The sequence below is a fragment of the Lemur catta genome, chromosome Y, assembly GCF_020740605.2.
Source record: "Lemur catta isolate mLemCat1 chromosome Y, mLemCat1.pri, whole genome shotgun sequence".
NCBI classification, from domain to species: domain Eukaryota; kingdom Metazoa; phylum Chordata; class Mammalia; order Primates; family Lemuridae; genus Lemur; species Lemur catta.
This window is the reverse complement of record NC_059156.1, coordinates 3,804,632-3,824,591: the sequence shown is the minus strand read 5'-3', so window position 1 is coordinate 3,824,591 and position 19,960 is coordinate 3,804,632. Positions and strand designations below refer to the sequence as shown.

The 19,960-nt window shown below is 49.1% G+C and overlaps 2 protein-coding genes across 3 annotated transcripts in view; both read right to left on the bottom strand.

Annotated features, from left to right (window-relative positions):
• The window catches only part of LOC123629050 (F-box-like/WD repeat-containing protein TBL1X), a 1,209,717-nt gene that overhangs the window by 183,810 nt on the left and 1,005,947 nt on the right, over positions 1–19,960 (bottom strand). The gene's annotated exons all lie outside the window — the stretch shown is intronic.
• On the bottom strand, positions 1,320–3,287 carry LOC123629065 (testis-specific Y-encoded protein 1-like). The gene is made up of 5 exons (XM_045539014.1): positions 2,930–3,287; positions 2,660–2,771; positions 2,403–2,548; positions 2,213–2,298; positions 1,320–1,415 (listed from the first exon to the last, which is right to left on the bottom strand). The coding sequence occupies exons 1-4, from the start codon at positions 3,077–3,079 to the stop codon at positions 2,233–2,235; spliced, it is 474 nt and encodes a 157-aa protein (XP_045394970.1). The 5' UTR covers positions 3,080–3,287; the 3' UTR covers positions 1,320–1,415; positions 2,213–2,232.

Sequence of the window (19,960 nt, the reverse complement as noted above, 5' to 3'; positions counted from 1 at the left end):
TCTGCAAGGGTGTGGATGTGCACGGTGCAGAGGTCAGAGCTGGTCTGGGCTCCCTCTCTAGAGCCTCAGGCACCTGCCGTGCGTGGCTGACTCAAACCCAGCGGTCAGGTCTCAGGCCAAAACGCCCCAAAATGCAGGAAGTTTCTGGACTTCTTTGCAGGAGAGTAGAATAATCGCACATGTGTCTGTCAGTCCCTCACTCTGAAAATACCTGCTGGGCCCCCAAAGAGAGCATAAGAAGCCAGAAAGTGTGGTGAGAAGGGGGCAGGCAGGTGTACACGGGAGAAGTTCAGCCTGCTGCCTGGCCAGGGAGATGCCTGTCTTACACGAGGACCACAGACACACCTGGGGCACCCCTTGGGATCACCCCTAGCCAGCTGTGGCACAGTTATTCCCTCACCTTGTCGTCAGGCTCCAGGTCTTCTCTGGAAGTGGCTCCCTCTTACGGATGAGACCCGGGGGAGCTGGCCATGGCCAAGGTGAGGTTTGAAGCCTCGGTCCCTGTCCTTTCTGTGCAATAGCAGGAACTCCCAGGATGGCATCCTCTGGGCAAGACATTCCCGGGGGGGCACACAGCTTGCTCATGCCTCACACCCCGGTCTGCTCAGTCCCTACCTCCTCCTGTCTCTATGTGGGTGTCAGGGTACAACTCCAGCAATAAACACGATGCTCAGGGGTCTGTGGAATTGCCAGGGCATGTGCCTCTTCCTCGTTATGGCCCTGGGCCCTACAGGAAGCGTGAGAGAGACAGTGATCCTTGGGACCCCACAGCGCTGCCACATGCCCCGTCACTCTCCAGCCCTGCCTCCATGTACCTCCCACTGGTACGTCCAGCACCTTTGCTGGGAACGCTCCTCCCGGGGGCTTGGACTGGGCACCCTGAGGGCAGTGTGCATGCATGTTCCTGCGAGGACAAGTGGGTCACAAGAAGTTCTCAGGTGAGTGTTGCCCTGTATTCTTCCCCTCAGCCCCTGTGACCATTCCAGGGAGGGTCCTGGGGGAATCTTCCACATGCCTATGGAAGACTAGAAAGGAGATGTTGCCAGCCACACAGGCACCTGTCACCAGGCCTTGACTGCCACATGCCCTCGTGTTACATCTCCCAGCTGATCAGTGCTTTCCCCTGCCCACGCCACAGTACGGAGAAGGCCAGCCTCCCTGCCAAGTCTGTGCCTGTCGTGTCCAGGGCTTCCTCCTCTTTCAGGGGCAGCCCACTGAAACACACAGGGACTCACATGGAATTCAAGGGCACCCCTCCCAGGTCCCATTTACTCACAGCCTCCTCCCAGTTTCCCAGGGAAGCACTCAGGGACACAACGGAAATTGATAAGAGTTTATTGCCATGTAAGGGCCACTGCACATGTAGGGCATCTCTGTATCCTACAGCAGCCGTCCGTTCCTGTGGAGTCTTCCTCCTGGGACAACCAAGTAGACTATTAAAGTCTCTGAGTAGCAGAAGCTCCCCAGGTTTCCAACGCTAACATCTAAAAAGCTGTGTGTAAAGCACAGGGATCACACACAGACACAAACAAATACACAGACACGCACGCACACCCATTCATGTAAACACATTCTCACATATTTGAACACACACACAATATACACATACACACTGGCACAGGTTCAAAGGAGAGTAGGTGTCTCTGAAGACAAGGGGAGCCCACAGCTGTTGGTTCCCATATTCGTTCCCCAGGACTCACTATGCCTTGCCATTCTGTGATCCCTTCAAGTCTGCATCCCATGGGCCCCCAGTGTGTTTCCCAGTTTCCCAGACAATGGCCCATGCCGTCTGCACGGGCTGCAGTGCAGGTGTGGGCATCGAGGAGAAATTCCGGAGGAGGCTTGGATTTTCAACTCAGACACTGACAGAGGGGCATCACCATGGGCAGCAACATGTAGACATCTGCCTGCTGGCTCAGAGGGACGGAGGCCCCACTGTGTGGTTGCTACCAGGCCTCAGGGTGGGGTGGATGCCATGGCATGACAGTTCAGAGAAACACAGTTTCCAGTTACTCCTGGCTTCCTCTGGGGGTCTTGCAGCTTGAGGTACCCCAATCCTGACCTGTTGTCTTCTCAGTTCCCCACTGCCAGCTTCTCTCCCACCTCCCTGTGACTTGGGTTTGCTCACTGCTCTCACTCTGACTCTCAGCATTTCTACAACTTCCCAGGTAACCGAGAAGCAAGGGTTTGGCCCATACTTTGCTCTACTCACCTGGCGCCCTCTGTGTTTCTTCACACCAGGTCTTCATCCCTGGGGTAGTAGTGCAAGGGAGTGAGCCACAGGTCCTCGCTGATGATCTGGCAGGGCAACAGGGACAGGTCCACCCAAGGATCAAACCCACATCACCAGAACCCGAGAAACCCACGGAGGTGACCTCAGAAGACGTGCACAGGAGCCCCACCTCAGCAATCCGGTTAGAGCCCGGGCAGTTGTGTTCGCACAACCAGCTGAAGAAGCTTACATCGGTGGAGTCCTGCTCCTTGAATGGGGCTTCACCCTCATAATCCCAGAACCACTCAATGGCAGAGGAACGAGATGCCCGGTAACCTAAAGAAACAAACAAAGAAACAAAAAAAACCCAAAACTTAGGGAAGTGTCCTCGTGCGGCCTACACCCCCTCAATGCCCCTCCCCCACCACCCAGGCAGGCATGTCCCACCAGTGATATCAAGGTGATACTCCTTGATGATCACTTGATTCCGGAAGTAGGGGTTGGGAAGGAAGAAAAACTTCATCCTACAGCGGTAATTCTCCAGGCTTACTTCCTCCACCTGCCAGGGAAAAAGAGGGTGAAGGAGGAGGAGTCTGTGCTGAGGGGGTCTCCTTGATGTTTGTATGAGTCCTTTACCATTGCCAGCTCTGCCACTCAAGCTGTCCCCATCCTGTCCCACTGACCCTCCCCAGCCAGACTCCGTCCCCCAGGCCTGACCTCCAGATTGATCATGTAGCTCAGCACGTCTTTGTCTTGCTCCGTGATCACAGCTGACAGCTGGGGATGGTACACAATCTGCCTGAGGTCAAGGAGCCTTTCCACACTAGGGAAAGAGGCCAGGAGCCATGCAGCATGTCTGGAGAGCATGGAGAACGAGGGAGGGTGGGGGCACAGAAGCCCCCAGAGCCCCACACTTACAGCCCTCCCATGGCCTTCCTCAGCCCCTGCCTGGCCCCAGACATGCTCAGGACTAGGGTTTTCCTGGGCGTGGGTAAGTCTGAGAATCCTGCACAGAGTCAGGGAGGGCTGTTTCCTGAGGCCCTCTGAGCCCCAGGTGGCCCTCGTGTGCTGGCCGCAGGACACACACTGCTGACGTCTGCATGGGCTCTGTCCTCTCCTCACGCCCTCTGTCAACTTGGGCTCCTCCCTACGTGTGGGCGTGTGCCTTGAAGGTACCACTGTGAGCGTGAGGGGAAGCTGCCTGTGTCGGTGCCCAGGAGGGCACGTGTGCCCTGTGCCCCAGACATATGCCAGGGAGAAATGCACAAGACAAATGGAAAGCAATCTTTGCGTCTGGTGCTTTACAGAGTACAGTAGGTTTCTTAAGGTGAGCCCCAGATTTTCACCACATCCTGTGGAGGCTGATTGCTAGCTGCAGTGAGTCACAGTGGATCTCCATGGCTGCAAAAGCTATGTGGACTCCCAGCTCTCTGGGGTGTTCCTCAGTTACCTGTCCTTCAAAGTTCTGCTCTGTGGCAAAGGCTTCTTTTGACATTTCCCCCCATTTTGGGGAATCCTGTTTTGCTGCTCGTCCCGACCATGTGTTCCCACACTTTCTACAGGCTCACAGGATCCCCCCACAGCGGGTGCTGACATTGGCATGAGGGAGGCCTGGGGGTCCGGCCCCACTGCCGCTCTCCCTCTTCTGCCTTTTGCAGACCCCTTCCCCTCCTGCGTGGCTCCCTGCATGCTCTTTACCCATCCCCCTAGGTGGCCACCTGCTGATTCCGAAGCGGTAAGGATACAGCTCTGGCCCAGAAGCCAGGGATGGCCTGGATGATGGCCCTCCTGCGCTCAAGGTAAGCCTTCTGCCGCTGACGGAGCTTGAGCTTCAGCCGAGCGAAGACCCTGCTGTCTGCAGCATTCGCGGTGCTCAGCTCCAACTCCAGCAACTCCAGCGCCTCCAGCGGGGAACTTGAAGCCGAGACGCAGCGCCCGGCCTGCGCCTGACTACTGTCCTCATCTTCATTATCCTCCTTGTCATCGTCATTGTCGTCTTCTTCCTCTTCTGCCACCACCTCCACGGCCTCCAATATGTCCTCCACCACCAGAACCTCCTCCTCCCCTATGGGCTCCGCCAGGGTCACACATTCCGGCAGACCCCCCACGCTGAGCACAACGCCCCCCTCGGTCGTCCCACAGACCGACAGCTGCACCGCCCAGCCCACCGCACGGGCCCCACAGGCCCCCGGGGCCGGCTCCCCGGGAGGGCCCTGGGCCTCAGCCTCCTGAAGGGCCCTGCCCAGACCTGGGCCGTGCCAGGCTTCCCGGGGAGGCTCGCTGGCCCCGGGCCCCGTCTCACCCGCCATGTGGCCCTGGTGCTGATTAGCGTCAGCTGCGACGGAAGGGCAGGCAGGCAGGTCCCAGAGCGGACTGGCAGAACCCAGCGGCTGCAGGCCCACGCTAGGCCTGAGAGACGCCTGGAGCGCACACGGCCCGGCCCTGGCTGGAGCCCCCTCGCGGGCCTATAGTCAGCACGCACGCGCACGCCGGCCTTTGTGCCGTCAGGCTGCCGGATTGGTCGGAAGCTCCCGGATCCACCCGCGGCTTGCCTGTCTCTCACTGCCGCCAATCGGTGGGAGGATGGAGGCCTTCAAGCTGGCTGGTCCCGCCCCTCCACCCGCCTGTGAGCCATCCCGCAGGGCACGCCTCGCTTTGGGGCCGAAGCTGTGGCCTTGGGGCTGCCGACTCAGCATGCGCCCTGGGCCTCTGAGTCCCAACATACCCGAGCACCTTGCGGCCGGCATGGGGCGTTGTCAGCTGCAGTGCAGGCCTCTGCTGTCTGCTTTTCGGGAGAGTGGAAAGTGCACGTCTGCTCCCTTTCCACCTGGTCGCATCCCTGGGAATGCTAAGCAACTCACTGGGGGGGTTGGGAGCTGCCCTCCGCACAGAAAGTCAATCACTGAGACACTGAGGAATCTTAAGGAGGATTACATTTATTTCCGTGGGTGCGTTAATGCAGAGGGGAGGTAGGGACTGTCCCAAATGCGCCTCCCTGCCCAACAGGGAGCGAACTCAAGAATGCGTTAGGGGTGTGAGCACCGTTGCGTGGTACAGGTGTAGCGCCGGGCAGGCAAGTGCACTGAGAAATTATGCTCGTACATATGTCCCATGGTGAAAACAGGAGGGCGAAGGCCCTCCTAGGCAGACGCTTTAAGTGAACTGCGGGGAATATTCGCTGTTGTTTCAGCCTCGTGCACATGCTCAGTGCGTTTTTAGGTACAGCTATTGGGTGGAATATCGCTTACACTGACAGTTCCCACCAAGCATGTGGTGGGAGAAGGTGCACACTTTCCTGCCAAAGAAACGCAAAAGACAATGCATTAGTACACCGCAAAGTTATAAAGTTCTGGTGTTTCAGTTTGGCCATACAATTGTCTATTTTCAGCCTCATGTAGAGTGTAGCTGCTAAATCACCCTGGCTGAGATAGGTCTTGCTGGCACGGCCATTTAGAGGGGCCAGACATTTCAGTGAACTAAAAGAATTTTTGAGCAAAGCTTTTCAGGTTTATCAAACCGGTTACACGTAGGATGTGACATTGGCCTCGAGGGAAGCCGGCGAGCATTTATTGGAAGGAAGCATGCACACCACATGGCACTGGGGAGCCCACAGCAGGAGAACAGAGAGGAGGCCTTCTCTGCTGTGGGGCTTACAGGGGAGAGCCTCCTGGTGCCTGGCGAGCGTGGGATAGCTTGGCTCCAGAGGCCAGCACCGTCTCAGGACTGGACGAGGTCCCAAAACATGAAGCACAAATGATGTATCCACAATCCTGCCACATGACACCAGCTTGCTTCCCAGGGCAACACAATGACCCCTCTGCCTGTGACGGTGGCTGACCAGAGGTGACCCAGCGGTATCCCCGATTTCTGGGGTGCAGACTTTTATGCAGCTCGGTCCATGCAAATATCAGCGTGACAGAGGCCAAGTACATATATCTCAGCTATGTGGGAATCTGGATACTGGGATGTGGTGTCACTCCCCACATGGACTGGCTTCCACATGCCCAGTCTTGATGAGAACAAGAGAGACGTGCTACAGCTGCTGCTGGGCTTTCCTGTGGCAAATATCCTCGGGCCTGTGTCTACATTTCTAGACAATTGGCAAGGTCGGAAGGGAGGCAGATGTTTCCCTGGGTGCAGACCCAGTAGATCCCATGGTGTCCTGGCAGTCCAGGTACCAGTGCCTATGACAGAGGGGATCTCAGGCTGCAACTTCCAGTCAGGTCCCAGATGCAGCTGGGTGGGAATCGCTGCCACCGCAGACCAGAGTGGCAGTTGGGCTAGTGAATGAGTTCAGGGCCAGGGTCAGAGGCAGAGGAACGGCCAGGTCTTGAACAGAAGGACAGAATGAGAAGGGAGAGCGAGGAGACTGAGGGAAAGAGTGGACACAGATGGAAAGGACACAGAATGAGACAGTGGCACTGGCTCAGTGAGCGGCTGGATCAGACCCTTCCTGAAGCTTCCTTTCAAAACAACCCCAGGAACGCAAGGAGGAGGGGTGGTGTCCACAATGCAGTCCTCCCAGCTGCCCACCCAACGCAGCACAGCTGAAATGACTTCTTTATGCCCAGAATATCACAGGTAATTTAACTGGGTCTTTCCACATTCCTTCCTGCAGAGACCTGTGTCCCGCTCTGCCGCCAACCTGTCAGGACTTCAGCAGAGGGTCCTGTCCAGCCATGTCCGGAATCACCCTGACCCGCAACATTTTAAGATGAAGTTCAAGGCAAGGAAAACCATATGGTGTGTTTAAGAGGTAAGTGTGTTGGATATGATAATGCAGTCACCATAACAGAACTTTAATAAAACTTCTCCTCTCTCTGCTCTTCCAGCGATGGTCCCATTTCCAATGGGGAAGGTGCTGCCACGTGTACCTGATTGGGAGGACATTTCTGTGCAAGATGTTACTCTTGTGTCCTCGTTTGTTTAGCGGGTCCATGCAGGAAGCCTGTACTGCACGTCTCCTCGTCCTCCATACCCATGTATAGTGGCCTGTTGCCTCCAAAATGGAAAGAGGCTATTGAGCATGTTGTACTCATGAGATGTTTGGTGACTGAGGTTCTGCCTTGGCATCTGCCGACCTGAGGGTTTAGCATATTTCAACCCCTGTGTCAGGTGGTTTCCTCCCCGGGCCAAGCTCATTGTGGAGAATGTTTGGCTGCAGTCCCTGGACCAAGTAGGAAACATAATCTCCAACATATCAGGCTGACGACATGAAAGGGACCCTGCCAAAAAGGGTGGATGCTCAAAGGAAAGCTCTATGCCCCAGCTTGTGTAACATCCCCACCCTACAGCTTGGCACCTGTTGCCGGGGACAGGTTACGACTGCAAAGTAGACAATTGTCACACCAGTTTTTCCTTGCAGATCCTTCTGCTCCAAGGATATCACCCTGGGATCACCACTCTTTTCTGGGCTGTGAGCCTGGAATCCTGCTCTGTCTCTGTGAAGCCCTTGACAGGCGTTCATCCCCACCAGACCATGCCCTGGAGAGGTGCTGTTCTCCCACTGGGAGAGTGTAGACCTTGTCCCATACATAGGACTTTTCCTACCTTGCAAGGTGGAGTCCGCCACAGGAAACCGGCTCTCTCTGCGTAGTGCACCCCTTGATCCTCAAAACACAAGAATAGGTTTTCTGGGTTAATATCCTTGAGGGATCTTGATGCAATGGTGACACTCAGGGGTGTGTTAAAGAGAGGATTTTTAAGATTCAGGGACATTTCAGATGGATTTCCCTAGGTAGTTACAATTCAAAGAGGATTCCAGGAGACAACATGAAATTGGCCTTTCTATTGAATTTCCCTCCTCACTGCTCCCGGAAGCACAGAATTCTAATATGGCTTGCAGAACAATCAGGCCTTTCCTTGCAGAGTGGATGGCTGAATGACTGCTTCGCCCAGGATACTAACCAGAGACGTGCTACCTTTCGGTCACTGAGGGGTGTCTTGGTGGCCCATGCCCCAAAGTAAACTATCCCTACTGCTTACCCATGCAGAACCGCCAAACTCCAGCAAACAGATGGCTTAGTAGACACGAAATGATTCCGCTCTGTGGCATTAGTGAGATGACAGACACAAGGTGGGATGAACAGTGGAAGTGACAAAGTGATAGCAAGCCTGGGAGGATAAGGCCACTGACTGGCAGATGGACCTAAGGAGCAGAAATGTTAGACAAGCAGGGCACGGAAGGCTTCAGACAGACGGGCTTGCAGAGTTGGTGAGAGAAAGAGACACAGAGTTCAGTTGAGAGGCATGTGAGTGTGGAGGCTGAGAGAAAGGAGGAAGGCAGAGAGAGGGAGAGACAGAGCGACAGTTCAATTGTGTGTGAGAGAGAGACACAGAGAGAGAGACAGAGAGAGACAAAGACGGACAGAGACAAAGAGACAGGCCAATACACATGTAGAGTCTGCATTCGTAAGGAGAGTCACACTGGAGCCCTGACTGATCCGCACCCTAAAATTACTTCCATTGCAGGAGACTTAGCATGGACTATCATGATATCTCATGGACCATATTGATAAAAAGTGAGGACACAGAGACACTGCCATGGGGTTAGGACAGGGGAAATGTTGGGCAACTACTTCCACTGACACTGAAACTTTGAGACGCCTTAGAATAGCTGAGGAGATAGGTTCCCTCATCACTCACAGCCTGTGTACTTGCAAGATCATCTTTGGTCCCCTTTCCCCAGGGTGACTCACAAGGCCAAGCAGTGGGACTGGCACCCTCAGGGGGCAGTTTCAGCTTTGCTGTCTGAGGCCTGGCCTCCCTTTACCATCCTATTGTCTGGTAGGTTGTTTCTTATTCTGGTTGTGGTGGGCCCACACTGGCTTACAGTGGGCAGCTGAAGGCCCCTACACAAACTTTCCTGTGCTCTGTGGCACCTGGCTGAATCTTTCTGCAGAGCCCTGAGAGGAGCAGAAGGAAACCACAGCAGGAGGGATGGGCCAGTCTCCATTGCTCTGGATCCAAAGACAAATCCCAGTCCCATCCACTGCACACTCCTCAGAACAGATTTCCCTTTGCCCAAAAGGAACCATCTAGACACCAGCAGGAAGGAACAGCCTGGATAGAGAGTAGGACCATCATTCTTGCTCACGGGAACCTCCACCTCCTGGCCTCAAGCAATCCTGCTGCCTCAGCTTCATGGATAGCTGGGACAATCGCGGCCCACCCCTACACCCTCTTATATATATTTAGTTTTACTAACTTATATATATTTAGTTTTAGAGAGACAGGCTCTCGGTGTTGCTCCATCTGCTCTCTAACCCATGAGGAAAGGAATCCTCCTACCTCGGCATCCAGAATGGTAGGATTACAGCCGTTAGCCAATGAGCCTGGCCCACTTCAGCTTTTCATATCACAAGGCCAAAAGCTCCGCCCTTGTTGCATCATGTTACTACCACCCATTTTGGTATTGGGTCCCATGAACAGGAGGGATCATGATGTTCAATTATGCGTACACTGGTTTCTCCTTACATAACTATCAATGAGTCTTCCTACACGTTTTTAAATATCTATGTGCTGACATCTTATTCACATGAAATTCCTATTCCCTTTACTGTTGCCTGCTAGTGCTTCCTCTGGCCTTCTGCCTATGCCTGGGCTTCCCAGCCTGTACGATGGTCACCTGCAGGCTGTAACCCCTTTTGAGAAATACAGCTCTCCTTTCCAAATTCATGAGACTTGCCATTCTTCATTAGAAAAATCTATGTATCTGTCTATCTATGTGTCTATGTAAAGGATGATACATTTACATCCTTTACATACTATATGTGAAGGGGTTAGGGTCTATGAGAGGTAAATAAACACTGATATCCAAGGAAAAAAGAATCTGTGCCTTATACCCACCAAGTTTTCCCAAAACAAATAAGGATAATGTTATCAGAGTAGGGCTCGTATAAGAAAGAAACCCAGATTCCTCAATGAGGATGAAGGGTACCAGGATTCTGAAACATCTACCTGCAAAGAAGAAAACTGAGAAAGCAAATCCCCTAAAGCAATCAAAATTTCAAAACTTTTGGAAGGGGAAAAGCTCAGTGCTACTCTGGTGAGTAGGACATAGGTTTACGAGCCAGGATCTTACAACCACATTCAAGTTAAGAGGAGGGCAGACTCTGCACACATAAGGAAGTTCACGGTTATGTCGACAGAAGAGCATACTGCCTGTAGTCAGAGCCTATGCACATGTAAGACATGTTTCTCACAGCCGGGAAGTTTCCAATCAACCTGGTGGGCGTATACATAACATTTCCTCAAACAACCTATCACCCAAGGACTTTCTCACCTGCACAGAGTATATTTTCCAGGGGAGACCACATGCAAGTCCAGAAAGCGAGTCTCAGAATATTTTTGGAAATACAGAAATTATCCCCTTTGTAGACCTTATACCAAGTAAGTTTTCTCAACACAATGGTCTAAAAGTAGAAAGCAACATCAGTGTGAGGCACCTCTGACATTTCACAGATGCATGCAAATTGAGTTTCATTGAATTTCAGCACATTAAAAACATCATTCACCATGGTCAAGTAGCATTTCTCCCAGAAGTAGAAGAATGGTTCCACACAGAGAAACCAAAGAATATGATGCATATCTGTAGCAGAATAGGGGCAAAAACTCTATGGTCATTTCAACAGATGAAGAAAGACCATTTATCGAAATTCAACATCTCTTCAAGGTAAAATCTGTCAACAAACTATGTACAGAATAACGTACCTGAAAACCATAAAAACCACTCGTGACAACTCTAGGGAAACCTCAGTGTGAATGGGGAAAAGTTGGAACATTTTGTGTAATATCTGGGAAAAGACAAGAATGGACACACGTCCCTACTTCTGTTCAACAAAACCCTGGAAGTTCTAGCCAAAGGTATTAAACAGGAGGAAAACCAAATCAAACCAAAACAAACAAAACAAAATGGAAGAAAACATAATCAAAAGGAATAAGTTAAATATTCCTTGTTTCCCTACGGTGTGCTATTTATATATAGAAAAATCTAAAACCAGTAAAAATGAAGAAACTCATTGAAGTTTTACAATTCAAAATAAGCCTGTAAAAGCAGTAGAGTTTGTAGACACTAATGGTAATCGGTCCGAAAAATAAGGCAGCAAAATAATTTCAGAAATCCATACTTAGGGATAACTCTAACCACGGAAGTGAAAAAGTGTCGACTTGATGAAAGACAACAAGAAATTGATAAATCTTTGAGGAAAGAAATGGAAAACTGTCACCAATCAGTGTAAGAATATTTCATGTTCCTTGACAGTGTTAAAATCTCAGCAGTACACAAAGTGATCCAAAGAGTCAATGCAATCTTTATCAAAATACCGGTGACATTCAAGACAGAAATACCAAATCAATAAATAGATATATTAAAACCCTAAAATTGCTTGGTAAAACAAAAAATGCCCAGAATACCTAAAGTAATTTTGAGCCAAGTGAACAAACCTGGAGACATCATTCTACCTGACTGCAAATTATACCACGAAGTTATGCTGATAAACAGCACAATACTTGAATAAAACAAAATACATGGGTAAAGAAAAAGAAGAGAGAGCCACGATATAAATGTATGCATGTACAGTCAAATAACTTTTGAGAAAGAAGCCAAGAATAGGCAAGGAATAAAATACAGTCATTTCAAAAAATGATATTGGGGAAACGTTGGAGTGTACATGCAGAAAAATAAAGGTAGATTTTCTTGCCATATAAAAAATCAGTTCAAAACAGATTAAAGATTTAAATATAAGGCCTCAGACTGTAAAAATACTGAAAGGAATCATAAGGGACAATTTCCATGATGTAGCTCATGACAATTACTGTCTTCATATGATCTCAAAACAACGGTAAACAAAAGTAAAGAAACACAATGGGTTTATATCAAACCAAATGACTTCTGTACAGCACAGGAAACAAAAACTGAGAAAAGAGACGTTTCGGAGAACGGCAGAAATTCTTTTCATTCCATATAGATGTAAAAGGGCTTAATGCTTTACCGTAAGTAAGGAATTAATCTGAATAGCAAGAAAAGAGCCTCATTAAAAAATGGGCAAAAGGCCTAAATAAGCATTGCTCGAACTGACACACACATATGGCCAATAGATATATTTAAAATGTTCAATGCCACTAACTATTACGGAAAAACAAATCCAAACCGCAATGAGGTTTTGACCTCACTCTTGTAAGACTGTCTATCAACAGAAAAACGAAAGATAAGGGGTGGTGAGGAAGTAGAGAAATGCATGTAACACTTGCCTAATGTTGGGGGAAACGTAGATTAGATCTGCCATTATGAAAAACAGTATGGAAGTCCCCAAAAACCCTAAAAATAGGAGGAGAAATACCCTGCAAGATCCATCAATCATATTAAGGGTGAGTGTATCGACGGTAAATGACATCAGTTTGTCAAAGAAATACCTGTCCTCCCGTGTTTGTACCTGTGCTATTCACATTTTACTATTGCCGACATATCGGCGTATGCTAGCTTACTTCCATATTGAACCATTCCGTTTCGGAATGCATAAAGAAATTGTGGTACATGTACAAAGTGGAATACACATAGCCATTATAAAGAAAGGGCGGGAGCACTGGAAGACAATGTCCCATTCTCACCCTGTGGAATGTAATTCTTTTTTAAATATAAAAGCAAAAGAAGAAAATTCTTTAACAACAGTTCTTTTCTCTGAATATCTGACATCCATTCAATTCTCCTATCCCGCAGGTGAGGCCGTAACACCATTATTTGTCCTATTTCCATACATTGTTTGTTTATTTTACCCCTCTCTTCTCTATACTTGATAACTGAGGACACGGATTTTTTTCCATCTTATCACACGATGATGAACACAAATCTAAGTTGTTTGTGTTTTTTTAGTAAAATATTATGAAGAAATTGTGAATACACAATGATTGTTAAATGAATAATCAGAGAACATACTAGGGAGAAATTATACTCAATTCCTTTCATCATTGCTTTAGAAAACAGAAATCAATCAACCTTTGCTCCCTCGTAGGAAGTTCCATGGTACCTTCCTTCAAAAGTTCTCATTGTCCTGTGGGAACCACAGTTATTACTAAGTAAAAGTAAGCCTATATTTTTATATATTGATTGGGTTAGCGATTTGCAGTAACAGTACAGTTATTCTTTTTTTACAATTATATCAGTATTAGATATGACTTACAATAAAGGACTTTTTTATGCCTTACCAAAAGTCATTTCCCAAATAATCTCAAAGGAGTTACAACATTTTGATCCAGGATTGGGTAAAATGGACAAATTCAGGTACATAACTGCTCAGAGAAGCAAGCTAAATTTAGTCAGATAGATGACAACAGACTCAATTCTATAGAAAAACACGGTGTGTCAAAGACTGGCATGGTACAGAGATATGAGTCTGCAAATTGACACAGGCAGGGCAAAAGCATCAGAAGGACAAGGGCACAGGGACAGACAGGGACGGAGACAAACTCACACACACAGAGAAAGAATTATGGGCACATAACAAACATGATTTTCATTTGAAACAGAGCACACCTCCAAGACTCTGACAATGAGAAACAACAAGTATGATTCCGTGATATTCAGGCAGAATGCTCACAGATTCGTCAGGTGACACTGTACTTTGTGGCCCCTAGGCACTGATAATCAGTGAAAGAAAAAGTTAGGAAACTTGTGTAACTTTCTATAATAAGAGCCCCACATCAGTGCTCATGTGACTGTACTAATAGGGCGGAGGTACACCTAAACCTTGAGGAAGAAACTCAGTAAGCTGCAATCACTAGTGTGGACAAGGAGGCCAACCCACCAGATACCGGCATTCAAGTCAAGAGGAGACACCTAATGATTTTGCTACCTTCTGCATGACAGGTTTGTCCCCACTTCATTCCACGACTGGGCAGACTGGTAAAGAGCCCTGCCATTTAATCTTCTTAGCAAAATCTATTTATCACCATGCCAATCTGCTAAGCTCCAACTCAGATGTCCGCATTGCAGTTTACAAGAGAAGGGAATGTACTCATAATGGTGTTCCTTATTGTGTCTTTACCTAATATAGGGTTTTATATAGGTAAGTCCTCCGAAATTTCCTGGTTTACAGTTCCTGGAGGAGCACACAACTTGCCTTCCCATTTCCATCTAGGGTGATTAGAGCAGTCTCCTTTAACCAGTGCAATAGTATAAGAGGTTTCACTATGTGGGAGCTGTAAAGGTCCCCGCAGGTTGGGGTCAAGTTTTGAAGAACTCATTGCTCAGCATCTGTGCGTCATGGAGACAGTAGCCAGAGCATGGCCAAGGCTCCCTCTTGAGAGCCTCAGGTGACCAAACCCAAGCAGCAGCAAGGCGAGTTAGATTTTAATATCTAAAAGCTGATATCTATGAGAAGGTTTTCCATGCAGATTGCAGGTAGAAAATATACACGTGAACTCTGCCAAACACTCATCCCTGAAAGACCATAGGTCTTCTCACAAAAGCTATGGGCCAGGGAGTTAGTTCATGTTGGCCAAGAATGTGTAACTACAGTATTAGTGTGTTACCGGCAATGGGGCCCACGTTGGAAATGATTTATCTGGGAATAAGTACAAATTTTCTGGGTTAAACCCTGAAATGTCCCTTCATCTCTGGCAGTCAATCCCTTGTTCTGTGCGGAGACGCACTTATTTCTGGAAGCAGCTACCCACTGGGGAAGGAGCACCCTGAGTTTTGTCATTCTGGGTGGGGCTTGTAACTCATGCTCTGCAGGCAACCCCAGTTCTTTCCCTTTTCACTACTTAACCACACACGTGGCCTGTGGAAAAGGCCACAAACGTGGACCCCTCAGGTTATAGAAGCAGTGTGCAGCGTGTTTCACAGAAGTGTCCTTGTTGCAGTTTACATGAGAAAGTAATGTACTCACGATGGTGTTACTTGTTAAGTTGTTGAGTCTTCACCTAACATAGAGTCTCATGGAAAAGACTAATCCATCCCAGAATAGGAACACTGACAGTAGCATCTGCAGAAAGGCAGCACGCATGTGGATCACCTGGCGTTGTGTAAGAATGACTCCACCCATCTGTTTCCCTCAGCTCTGCCTGTTTGCATTTTTTACCCACACTGAGTCACTTGGAAACAAAGACTTTCTCATGAGGTCATGCGTATGAGGAATGTGGTTGATCAAGCCTTTGTTTTGTTTTATTTAGGCACCCCTGCCAGAACGAGAAAGTCGTATGCTTCCTATCCTCCCCTGTACCTCTGTGTTCTTTCCCAGAACCCCACCCTATGCTCATTTCTTACAACATTGCTGGCAAACCTGGTCCTGTGAGGTTCATTGTTCCAGCAAAGAGCCATGCATTCATCTAATGAGGACAATTAATTCAACTGTGAAACCAACATTAAAATATCCATCATCATGTCTTGTCCTCCTGTGTCTTGTAATATGCAAGCGTAAGGATCACTGGAGGTACCTTATAAAACCAAATTGAGCACTGAATTGTTTCGGGTCCTTGACCACTAGCCACTGTCATCAAACTACCCTCCTTTTCTCTGAATACAAGTAAGTCTCCAACTTAGCTAGCTTCTCTTCTCTTCCTCCCCAATACCTGCCCTGTAGCACAAATTCTGACCTCAAATGGAAATCCCAAAAATGACACATCCCCCCTCTTACATCATAGGCCTTGATCCTCTTTGGTAAACTCTAACGCAGAGTACATAGATAGATACATATGTATATGTAATTACAGATACAGAGAGAGCTTGATGCATACAGATACATAGACATAGACAGAGGTATTTTTAACTCACCCCATTCAGTACATTAGCAAACACTCAGACACACATTCACACACTAGACAGTGTTTATTTTTTCTCCCTCAGTACACTCCAAATTCATCCAGATGTCTTGCTGTCTGCAGTTGTCACCACCTGATCTGATTGTCCTTTATTTTCTCTGACTTTGATCATATGGAGTAGTCATCTCTTGCAGCTCGAGTAGCTTTGGGGGTTGGGCTCTCATAGTTTAGGCAAATTTCTGGCTCCACCATATTCAACTCCAAACTGTAAAGTGTCCTAAAACACACATAAAAATGCATTTCCTCTGAAAAATACCAAAAGTTCTTCTAATTTCTCAATTCCCTGACCAAGGTGCTCTCTTCCCCTACTGTGACCTCTTCAATTGCCTTCTAACCTTGTTTAACAAGTGCTGCCGATAATCCCCGCCCCATCCCTGCTATTCTCTGTGTGTCTCCAATAAGCTTAGATTAGACATAAGGAAATTTAAAAAAAACCAGAAATTTGGTGGTAAAACATGGGAAAAGATGGTATCCATATCTACAGCCATTGTGGAATGTGTAAGAGAAAAAAATATGTAAGATTGACCCCTTAAGGGAGAAGAAGGATAACCAAGGGTAGGGTTGACTGTAATAGAAGGCAGTTCTAAGAAGTGAAGTTAGTGATTCTGCCTTGCTTCTGTCTGAGTGACTCTGGACATTCAGTATGCTTCTATGGGCTTAAGATTCCCCAGTTATCAGCTGGTTTGCATTGCAGTCCCTAATGTTCCTGTTTGACCTAAGGCCCTGGACGACCTGGGTTCTGTTCACTTCCTGTCTTCCTCTGAGCATTAATTTTTACCTCTGGGACATGAATGCCCAGGTCCCAGACAACATGCATTTGAACCCTCACTTCCTGAGCGTCTCACCTGTCCTCTGTTTCTTCCGCAGGCGCCTTCATTCTTGTATAGTAGCACAAGGGAGTGAGACACAGGTCTTCAGTGATGAGTTATTAGGGAAATCAGAACAGGTCAGGCAAGGGTTTGGGCAAGTGTCACAAGCAGCTGGCAAACCCACTTAGGCCATGTAAGACATTCCCCAGGAAGGTCCCACCTCAGCAATCGTGTAAGAGTCGGTAAAGTTGTGGTCAGAAAACCAGTTGAAGAAGTTAAGACTGCTGTTCTGGTGTGCGTGGCTGTGGGCCTCATGCTCATAATCCTGATACCACTCAACTGGAGCGGAATGAGGGGCTCTGAATTCTGTAGGAAAATGGGCATGTAGGAAGGAGCTAGGGCACATGGGCACTGATGTACCCACCATCCTCACGACCCATCCAGAGAGTCACATCTTACCAGTAATGTTAACGAGATATTCCTTGGTAACCACTTTTTTCCGGAAGTAGGTTTTGTTCCCGAAGAACAGCAAGATCCTGTAGCAGCTTTTGGGATGCTTGATTTCCTCCACCTGCCAGCCGGAAAGGGAAAGTGAGGACAGCTTAATTCTCTAATCAGGTGACCTTCTCTTTCTTGCCTGTAAGAATTAATTATCTTCCTCGCCATTCCCCTCTAAACCCACCAACCTACCTTTCCCAGGCCTGACCCCCAAATGGATCATGTAGCTAACCATGTCCTCCTCTCGGACACTGACCAGGATCGACATCTGGGGCTGTTTCACAAACTGCATGAGGTCGAGGATCCTTCATATGCTGAGAAGGGAAGGCTACAAACAACAGAGCACTTCTGGAAAGAATACAGCCGGGTAGGGCATATCTCACACACCTGCTACCAAACCTCCCTTTCCCCTTTTCCTTCTCCTGCATTAAGGCCGTTAGGTGGAAATCTCATTCCCATGCCAAGAAGAGACTACCACTACTGAGGAACAGAAGGGCTACTTCTTGTGAGTTCATGCTCTCTTCTGTTTCTGTCCCAGGCATGGCAGAGTCATTCTATATTATGTATGAACACTGTCCCTGTTCTGACTGATGCAGGTGAACATTCAGGCCTCCTTCCCTGTAGCATTATTCTGAGGGAAACTGCTGCTATTTGCAACTACTTCGTGGTAGGCACCATTATGATTCAAACCTCTGCCTATCACCCCAATAGTGCATTTGTGCCACATACATGGGAAAAGTTGTGGCTCACATCCTGTGTTCTTTCATTGAGACAGGGTCACGCTCTACGCCCAGACTGGAGTGCCTTGGCCTCATCATACCTCGCTGTGCCCTCCAAATCCAGCCTAAACTGGTGCTGCTGACTCAGCCTCTTGAGTACCTGGGACTACAGATAGGTGACACAATGCCACCTTTGTGTGTGTGTGTATATATATATAAATATATATACATATATATTTGGAACAGGGTCTTCTCTTGGTCTTTAATTGATGGCCTCCAGTAATCCTCCCTTCTCAGCCTTGCAAAGTGTCACCAACTTTATAGATGACATTTTCATTAGCATGACTTAACACTTTGCCTAGCACACGTCTCTACAGCACGATCTAGACCAACAATCAAAAGGATAGGGCTTTGGCCCAGAAGCCAGATTGTCCCGGATGATGGACATCCTGTGGTCAAGGTGAGCCTGCCACCTTTGCAACACCCTGCACATCAGCCGAGCGTGGGCCTTGCTGGCTTGGCTAGTCACTGGCTCCAGATCTAACTGAAGAGCTTCCAGGGCCTCCAGTGTGGTCTGGGACATCCTGGGGCAGCTCCCTGCCTCTGCCTGCTTGTTCTTCTTATCCTCCTCTTTCTCCTGCACTTCCTCCGCCGGCTCTTTCTCCACACATGCCCCACGCTGCTCTTCTTCCAGTTGTCTTCCTGCTGGCTTGGCCTGGGAGTCACCCCTACAGGGTGATTGTGCAACCGCTGCCAATCAGAGAGAGGGTGGAAGGGGTCCCACTGGGTGCTCCCTCCCTCGTCCTCAGGCCCGCAGCTACCCACCCTCCTGGGCACTTGAGCCTGGTTCTGCCAGGAGCAGCTGTAGGTGCCCGGGCTTCTCTTGTAAGGAGTGTTAAAAGTGCATATCTGCTCCGTTGCTCTCTGGTCGCATCCCTGTATATTAGGTGACATGGGGCCACTAGAACACAGAAAACCCTCAAGGGTATGTGTTGTGCACGAGAGACGGCACGTGATATCCCACAAGGAGACAACAAGGGGAGGGAACCGGCTGGTGCTGCGGGGGTGGGTGGCAGCTGCGGGAAGCCAGGCTACAGCAGGAGACCTGGGCCCAGAGCAGACAGCACCGCCGCCACAACTGGCCCATGTCCCGGACCATACAGACCATATTCACAGGTCTCCTGCCCGATGACAGCCCTTTCTTTCCCAGGACAACAGAAGACCACACTGGCCTGCACTCTTGGCCTATGGGAGAAAGCAGGACAGAATGCCTGGTTCCAGTGTGCAGCTCGGTCCTGGGAAGAGAAAGCTGCCAGACGCAGGTGGCTGTCTACTAATCGGTAGGAATGTGGTTGGTGGGACTTGGCATGACTCTCCACGTGGGCTGGCCTTGTGGAAGTCCAGGGCCTTGTGAGTGCCTCAGAAACATAACACAGCTGCTGCCAGCTGTGCCCTGTAGCAAGTATGCTCGGGACTCTGTCTGCAGTTGTTGACCCTGGGCCAGGTCAATAGGGAGCTTGATGATTCCCAGGGTGGAGACCCAGTAAACCCCATGGTGTCCTGCCAGTCCAGGAACCAGTGCTTACAACACAGGGGAGCTCAGGCTGCAACTTCCAGCCAGGTCCCAGATGTTGGTGCATCGGGATCATGTCCAGCACCCCCCACAGTGGCACTTGGGCTAGTGAATGAACTCAGGGCCAGTGTCAGAGGCAGAGCAAGGGACAGAACTGGAATAGAAAGGCAGAGAGAAGGGAGAGCGAGGAGACTGAGGGAAAGAGTGGACACAGGTGGAAAGGACACAGAATGAGGAAGTGGCATTGGCTCTGTGAGCGGGCTAGATCAGACTCTTCCTGAAGCTTGCTTTCAAAATGATGGCAGGAACGCAAGGAGGAGGGGTGGCGTCC